Source organism: Hordeum vulgare, chromosome 3H (genome assembly GCF_904849725.1).
Source record: "Hordeum vulgare subsp. vulgare chromosome 3H, MorexV3_pseudomolecules_assembly, whole genome shotgun sequence".
Taxonomy (NCBI): domain Eukaryota; kingdom Viridiplantae; phylum Streptophyta; class Magnoliopsida; order Poales; family Poaceae; genus Hordeum; species Hordeum vulgare.
This window is the reverse complement of record NC_058520.1, coordinates 566190123-566198893: the sequence shown is the minus strand read 5'-3', so window position 1 is coordinate 566198893 and position 8771 is coordinate 566190123. Positions and strand designations below refer to the sequence as shown.

General features: G+C 45.3%; 1 protein-coding gene across 1 annotated transcript; it reads right to left on the bottom strand.

Moving 5' to 3' along the window:
• Positions 1 to 1863: 1863 nt before the first annotated feature.
• Positions 1864 to 7472, bottom strand: LOC123445144. The gene is made up of 6 exons (XM_045122088.1): positions 7249 to 7472; positions 4029 to 4264; positions 3691 to 3949; positions 2603 to 2782; positions 2348 to 2503; positions 1864 to 2204 (listed from the first exon to the last, which is right to left on the bottom strand). Exons 1-6 carry the CDS (start codon positions 7318 to 7320, stop codon positions 2031 to 2033), a joined length of 1077 nt encoding a protein of 358 aa, XP_044978023.1. The 5' UTR covers positions 7321 to 7472; the 3' UTR covers positions 1864 to 2030.
• Between the last annotated feature and the right edge of the window lie 1299 nt (positions 7473 to 8771).

Genomic DNA, 8771 nt, shown 5'->3' with positions numbered 1-8771 from the left:
TGAAATGTGTGAAACCGGTATCTTGCAACATATGTGAAAAATATTACTTCACATTAGAGTGAGTGGGAGAGATATCTTACAAATTAAGTGAAAACCAACATCTTACAAAAATATGTGAAACCGATTTCACTCAGTTCAAAAGAATAATTTCATTCATTCCGAGTGAAATTAGTGAAATATATTTTTGAAATTTGATTGATTTCATATATTTCAGTTTCAGTTATACTCCCTCTGTAAGGAAATATAAGAGTGTTTAGATTACTACTTTAGTGACCTAAACGCTCTTATATTTCTGTATATAGAGTATTTCACAAAATTCAGATTCACACAATAGTTATACAAATAGAGTGAGTGGATAAGTGAAATGAAACGGTTAAATTTAAATGTGCTTGAAATGTATTCAAGATTGCTCTTGATCTATCGATCTTGGCACCAATTCAAATATATAAAAAGTTTCAAAAATAAAGTTATAGCTTCTAAGACATGAATGGTCTAAAGGATCAAAGAGGAAATAAAAGGATGAATTCAGGGCGTGGATGGAGGGAGTAGCTCTGGTTTTGCTTTTCCCGGAGGACGGCAAGGAATCTTAGTGCCCACTTGATCTGAGCTTGTTTAGGTTTTCGCCCACGGTTTTCCTCAAATAAACCAAGCAACCCTTTTTCCTTCCTTCTTTTTTGACACCCGCCTTTTATATGACAGGTTCCTTGTTTGGGTGTGTGTTTGTAATACCTCTTTATAATCAATGAATTGACAGCTCTTCCTCCAACATTTTAAAAAAGCATAATGTTAGCCAGATAAGTGTTCTCCTCGGAGGGATGCAAAACGTCTGTACTCTTTTGAGAAGTTTCCTGGTTCTGTTGATGTTCTCTGCACACCTGATATGATCCGACATTCATCTTCTTGTTGTATGTTAAGCTACTTTTCAGTTTCTTCTGGTATCTTATTTAAGATGTGCAATATGAACAAATTGCATACAACAAAGAGCTTTGCAACCTAGAGACTGCGTGCATTTTGCAATACAAAGATAAATGGATTCTGAACACCACGGTTCCCAACGGAATAGGTAACAAAACCACTTTGCTGTTGTTAGGAATTCTTCACTGTATGTCCAAAATATATTTTGATGAAAATGTATTTACACTTTCAGTATGAACATCATTAAATATTTGTCTATGTGTGTGTGGAAAAAACATGGTCGAGATAGTTCATGCCACAAGCCACAATGTTAAAACCAACTATGATATCAAAACTAACTAAATAAAAACTCCTTTGTATACAACAAGGTACACGTGTGGTAGCCATTTTGTTGACCACACTTTTTGTAGCGGTCACGGTTTACCTAAAGTTAGTTGTAGCAAACTAGTCATGAAACAACATGTCCTAAATATCAAGAACCAGCCTATGGTTGGATATCAAGATCCTACGGTTTGGAGGTTGATAACATCCGGCCCAGCAGGAATCAATCATCAAACCACAAATCTGACACCATATGTGCCTCATTTAGACCGGAATATTCACCGTCTACATTGTACTTGTATTTCTTTTTCCAAATGATGTGTACTTGTATTTCTTTTTCCAAACGATTTGTACTTGTATTTCTCAAAGTGGACTTAGGAAAGCAACTCGCTAGATTTCAGCATGTCTAAATTAACATGGGAAAAGAGACGAATCAGCATCAAAAACCTCCCTGATGCCTGTCTTCAGAACCTGCTGGAGTCATCTATCCATGCAAGGGAGAATCATAAAAGAAAACTCCGTGCAAGACTGCAGAAGTGATGATGAGAAATGGAATGCAAGCGGTTAGAAGCTTGTTGATCAGTTTCAAAGAAGAAAATACGAAAATAAAAGACAATTAGTGGAAGCTATCAAAGAACTTGTGCTTTCTGAGCTACCGTGCAAACCCCGCCATTCCCCATGTCAAAACTTCTGCCAGGCACTTCCTAGACTAGCTTTTTAACAAAGAAAGAAAGAAAAGAAAAGAAACACACTAGAGCCAATATCTAAACAAGAAATGTGTAGACAGAATAATGTCATGTTCTGTAGTCAGCATTCAAGAAACTTTCAAACATGGTGCCATTCAGGGCATTATAGACTTCGTCCCAGTTTTCAATTTGATCTGGCAGTGGTTTCGTGTGTATCTTCACATGCCGGCTGACTAGTTTCCTTGCTGGCACTTTGAGAAAATCCAGCACCTCAACAAGCATCTGCAAGTACAAGTCAACGTAGCATGAATAAGCAAGCTGAGGAAAAGCAACAACAACATTCCTGAAAAACAAAATCAATATTCCTAAAAAAAACAATAACAAAACCATGCCGACATGCAACAGATTAATTAGGTGTAACTCACTGTTCTGTTTTGGATGAGATCCTCATAGTACAATGTAATGTGGCGGACGCTCTTAAGGTTTTCAAGAGCTTTGCGAGTGTAGTCATCTGCCTTTTTCAGTCTCCACATTAATGTTGTTGTGTTGAGCCTGGGCTTGAATTTTGCAAGTATATTCGCCTGCGAAATAAAAGATACATCTTCACTCACAAACTGCAAAAAAAAAAAAAAAAAAAAAAAAATCTAGTGGGATTTGAAAGATATGCTATCAAGAACCACCTCATCTTTTGTGTGCACATGGGCCTTGTGTTTTCCATTTAATTGCTTAAGGTATCTGTCATGATCGTTTGCTAGTTGCGATACCATCTGACGGAGGAGATTCCTTCTGAACAGAAATATCACAGAGACTCCTCTTTGGTTGAAGTAATCAACTACATCAGCGTGATTTGCCACAAGACCCTGAAGACATATTGTCAGAAGAATGTTTAATCTGCTTAAGAGTTAAGCTGTGTGCATGAGTCCAATCTACCCAAGAACACTAATTGTACTGATATGTTGAAGTCTTGAAGGAAATTAGATAGCATGGAGATAGTAAGAATGTACATATGCATACCACTTGAAAATCTCAGATAACATCAGTCGTACATATTCTTTTCATAGAGAATCTAGATGGACGCCAATTCCCAGAATGCTGATATCTTCAAAAGGTTACAGACAATCAAAATGCTATAAAAAATTGATAGCAATTTTGATGCTCCCTCTTATCAGTCTGAAGATACCAGCATCACAACTTCAATGAATTAGACCTAAAGTATTCTATATTTTTTTTAAATCAGAATTGTGTGACCTCATCCAGATCTCCACACAAAAGAGGACCAATATTTTAGTGAAATTAACAGCCATACAAGTAACCATGCATAGGGTTATAAACTGTCTAAAATTAAATGTAATTCATGTGCTTCACCGAGGTAGCTACGGAGTAGTGGAAGCAAATAAAGAGAAATTAGTATCAGAATTGTCTTTTTATATATAGAAAAGATATGTTAGTACACTATAAAAAATGACTCAGGGAGACCTATGCTAATGATATTCAAGGCCAACATATTCCTGATTCCCTGAGAAGAGGAAGAGGATGCAAAAATCAGGAAGAAAACAGATATATTTATGAGTGCAATGTGCACATAACAGTGGATTCACGGAATGCAAGAGGAAATTTTTAACTAGCAAGCAGATCATACTAGGTTTCTTGCTGAAGATGAATACCCTAAACAGATATAAAAACATGTGGATATTGCTTTTGACAGCGACCTACAAGGATGTCTACAAATAAAAAGAATGAAGCAAAAAAGAAGGAACTGATCAAACACCTGATTAAGCATCCATTTGAATCCAGCAGCAGCAGTGCACTCATTCTTGGAAGCACTACTATTCCAATCCAAGTTATACACCATGTCCATTGTCTTTATTATAGATGAAATGTTACTCCTCCTTTCTTTATTTGAGAAGATTTCTCCATTAGAGCTAACATTTATGTGACTGTTTAGAAGGGTTTCGAACCAGCCACTTCCAGATCGCTGCGATGAGATAATTGCAAACAACCGAACAGGGGTACAGATGCATTCTTTCCTACAAAATAAAATTACCATCAGGCATCATTATGCAAGCCAATGTAGACAGCTCAAACGAGCATTAGCACAAGTATCACCTGCTGTAATTTAGTGGTTGTGGATAATGCACAAACTGAACCTCAGAAGGAGGAACTAAAGACTTATTACAGGACTGTTCTGCAACTTGAATCTTCACTATCCTTGACCAGCTGTCGCTTCCTAGTTGCTTCATACACATTGAGCAAATAAACACCCCACAGATCATAGTCATAATGAGAACAACCATCCTCAACGCGAGGGGTGATTTCTTTGGAGCTTTCAAACTCAGTGTATCCTGTAAATAAGTCCCAATCAGCACAAGTTTAAAACAAATTTAATAGCTAACCAAAGCTATTAGGATTCCAAATCCAACAGTTCTCCTGTCGTAACTACTCCCTCCGTCCCATAATGTAAGACGTTTTTCTAACACTAGCGTAGTGTTAAAAAAACGCCTTACATTATGGAACAGAGGAAGTATATCCTTCACAGGAATAAGCAATATAGTAACAATCAACAAAAATTATGACCTCAGAAAATATCAATTTCAGTTGATAAAAAAAAAGGACAGGATGTACTAGAGTGAAGTCTATTTTAAACCTTGAACTCGTGGAGGCAGTCAGAATCGGAACCCTGAACTCCCGATCCCTGAAACTAACACCGTGTGCGTACTAACCCCGGTAAATCCTGGCCCTAGAGCAACTCTAGCAGACCCCGCAAAACGGCCGGCCCGCAAAAAATCCAGCGACTATACGGGCTTGGGCTCATTTTCCTGCCAGAACAGACACTGCAAACGCGGCCCGACCTGGAAATGTTTTGCGGCGGCCCGTACACGCGACCCCTCGACCGGTATAACTGTGGTCGGAAATCCTATCCCTCCGCCGCCGCGAAAAGCCCCCCCCCCCCCCACCTCGCCGCCGGCGCCTCCAATCCACCGCCGCGCGCCTCCATTACGCAGCGTAGCCGCTCCAATCCACCGCCGCGCATGGCCAGCTCCGGTAGCCGTAGGGACGACGACCCCGAAAGGGCTCGTCGCGTTAGATCCGACGCCGCCCGTAAGCGCGCCGCCCGCCGGTACACGCGTTGGGGCCTGACGCCGCCGTCGTCGCTCCTCCGTCGCGAGACAGAGGAGTACGACCGCGCGTGCGGCCGCCTCTTCTCCGGTACAAGCTCAATCGCGTCGAGCTCCCGCTCGTCCTCCTCCGTCCCACCGGTGAAGAGGGAGCTCGAAGAGCTCCCGTCGGTGAAGATGGAGCCGGAGGCCGAGGCGGTGCCGGAGCGACGTGCCGGGGCCGTCGTCGGACCGGAGGACTTCCTCCCTCCGACGGAGGCGGATAGCCTCCTACCCGTGCTGCTGGCGCAGAGTGCACGGGAGGCCGAAGAGGACCAGCAGCGCCGCCGGAGGGAGGAGGAGATCGACACCGTGCTCTACGAGCAGGGTGTCGCTTCGGCCATCACCTTCGGCCACAAGGTGGAGGAGTGGCGCCGCGAAGCTACTGCGCAGAAGCGCATCTACGTCGAGCTCTCCTCCGACGAGAACGACGAGGACGATGACTGAACGTAGGCTATCTACTACTGCACGAGCTCGACTCCGGTGAGCTCCATTTTGCGTAGTGCGGTAGTAGCTCCAGTAGGTGATGCCCCCTCTAGTACTGATGAATGTAGGGTGTGTTTGGTTTCAGGATGAGGTGGAATCGGACGGGTTGGTTCCATCCCTAGCAGCCGTTCTCGTGTTTAGTTGGGTTAGGAACCGGAATTGGGTCATCCGCATGCAGGGATTATTCCCTCCAGATGCTTCACCAAGTGATTCCACCGATTTGAAGGAATTGACTCGTTATTCCTCCGTGAAAGCAAATAAAAAGAAGAAATAACCAAGCAATTCTCACCGCGCTCACCTCCGCACCCGAACAAAAGTTTTTGTGGTTATTTTTTCGTGGTTATTTTTTCATTTTCGTGATTATTTTTCATAAATATTTGGTATGTACTTATTATCATATATTTTTATTTGCATGTGTTGAAAATAGAAATAAAATGTTGCTGAACATTTAAATTATAGGCTTGTCAAATGGAAATAACTCTATTTGTTCATAGATGTAATCTCATCATTTATATCGAAGAGGTGAGTGGCATCAGATTCTTCTCATTTCATCTCTCCAACTAAACACCGGGACGGAACCAACCCATGACATTTTTTATCATCAACTGAACACAAGGATGGAACCAACCCATGACTTTAGGATGGAACCATGACATTCCATAACTTTCGGTCCTCAAACCAAACAGTGTTGTATGATCATGAATGTAGTGTTGTATGATCATGACTGTGGTTCTGAACATGCCCGTGAATGTTTATTTTTCAAATTATGCAGTTTCATTATGCGGGTTCTGTTCTGCAGCGCAACTTTTTGTCCCACAAAACCCCACTTCGACGACCTGCAAAACGCGTTTGCAGGTCGTGAATATACAGGGTCTGCTAGAGTTGCTCTTATAGGAGTAAAACTTGTTTGGCATACCAGCAAAAGTACGACCGCAACCATGATCAATCGCTACTCCCACTTGCTGCACGCAGAACACGCAGCCCCCCCCCCCCCCCCCCCCACACACACACACACACAAAAAAAACGAAGAACAATCAGATCGGACCTGAGATGTAGGAACGGATAGCCATGGATGGCAAAATAAACGGCTACCTAGTTTAGCCAACCGAACTACTCCTAACTTGTGCAATGAATACGGAAATTAAACAGGAGAAGTAGTAGTACAGATTTCCTAACTTGGTCACAAACAAAAACGTCTGGAGAGTACATAACTGTATTGAATGGAACAAGATGCACAACTAAGAAAACTTGGTCCAAAAAGAAGAAACGGAATGTCGGAGAAAAGGCTCAGCTGTATATGCAAAGTTAAAAGGGGGGAGGAGAACTTGAAAACTATTTTGGGTTTTGGATCTGCCCGCATCGCCCGCCGTCAACCAGTGAGAAAAAGCGCTTCTCTTTTGGATTCTGGAGGCGGCGAGATCGATCCGCGATATTTGAAGTTTAATGGCAAGAGGCGCGGCGTGTAAGGGGAAGTGATGAATGAAGCATCAAGCCAAACTGGATGAACTGCGCCGGCCGGAAGGTAGGGGCGGCTGAAACTGAGATGACGCCCAAAGCGGACTTGCAGGCCACCCAAAATAATCCCTCCCCCCTTAATAAGCGAAGGGAAGGCGGAGAAGAAGAGCGTTCACCCGAAGAGATCTATTATCAATACAGTACGAGAGGTACAAATCTCAAATCTCACCTTGTTTCCAAGCTGGTAGCTCCACTCCTCGCATGCGCCGCCGGGCTTCTCCTCCCCCTTGGAACCCCACATCGCCTCGGCCGAGCCGCCCCCTCTCCTCTCCTCGCCCCGCCAGCCAAGAAACAGAGGAACACTCGTCGTCCGCCGCCGCCGCGCGGGGAAACCGGGCCGGCTCCCGTGGCGCGGGCGGAGGGAGCAATGAGCGGCGGCCGCTGGTCGGGTGGCGTCCTTCGTTTTGGGCGTTTCTGGAGCGGAGACCCTTTTCTGGAGTGGAGAGGCAGAAAGTCAGCTTTAACCGAGAGAGTGTTCCAGGCAGGCTCGCCCTTTTCTTTCTTGTTTTTTTGGAGTATATTCTATGGGAGTACTACTAGTACTACTGCTGTACTGGTCGCGTGGGTACGAAGGATCATCATCAAATGGAAGTGCGCATGAATTAAGACACAAGTTAAGTACTCCTACTCGTATAGTGTATCTTATCTTCCATGTCGGTCGTGCACGGCGCCGGTCGTGTAGGAGTACTAGCAAACTCGTGCAGGTGGGGGAGCGGTGGTACGTACGAGCCACACCACTCCGTACGTGTACGGGCGGTCGTTCCCGGTAGGGGACGACGGACCGCATGTGCATTTTGAATATATATTTTTGGCGATTTTTTTCAACACACTACGGACGCTAGTGTTCGTATGAACGGGTATGCACTCACGCACACCCATGCAACCTATTTCTATGAACATTTTTTAGAAACTGAAGCGGCAATGTCATCTTCAGATTTATGAAGTCATTTTACTCGTCTCTCGTTGACGAGAACGTCTCCTCACACTAAATGTACATCGACAAAAATTCTGAAATAAGATCAGAAATAATGCAAGCATTATAACTTGAACCCTGATGCGATGTGACGGGGATACTACACAAATCCGATCGGCTGACGATAGGTAACCCATTCAGCCAACGCAAGTCCAGCCAGCTATCGATAGCTGGCCCCTTTGGGCCGTACATGCCCGGTCGGCTGGCGATAGCCGACCCACTTACCCAACACATGTCTGGCCGGCTGGCGGGGTCCGGCACGCCGGCTCGCCGGCTCCCGTCTCATCCGACCGTACCATCGTACGCACACAAGACAAGACGAATGATTAGAGGCTATCACGGCAACAGTACGCGCGTGACACCCTCGGCATGATTGCGGCGTGATGATGGGAGGGTCAGCGAGGCTACAGGCCCCCGTCGCCATCGACACTGACCGGGCGAGACGGTCATGTAGCCACGCCTCCCCCCCCTCACGTGCGCCCTGACGACTCGACGCGCCGACCGCTGATGCACACGGCCGGCGGACCCCGCGGCAAGACTCCACAGCAGGTGGGCCCCGCGGCCGTCCCGAGAGGCTCGCAGCCTCCCCCCCCCCCTCACGTGCGCCCTGACGACTCGACGCGCCGACCGCTGATGCACACGGCCGGCGGACCCCGCGGCAAGACTCCACAACAGGTGGGCCCCGCGGCCGGCCCGAGAGGCTCGCAGCCGCCCCCCAC

Coding starts and splice junctions, on each gene's coding strand:
- LOC123445144 (XM_045122088.1), bottom strand. CDS start 7,320: ATGTGGGGTTCCAAGGGGGAGGAGAAGCCCGGCGGCGCATGCGAGGAG. Junction 4,265..7,248: donor GCTACCAGCTTGGAAACAAG/GTGAGATTTGAG, acceptor ACTTATTTACAG/GATACACTGAGTTTGAAAGC. Junction 2,205..2,347: donor ATCTCATCCAAAACAGAACA/GTGAGTTACACC, acceptor TTGTACTTGCAG/ATGCTTGTTGAGGTGCTGGA.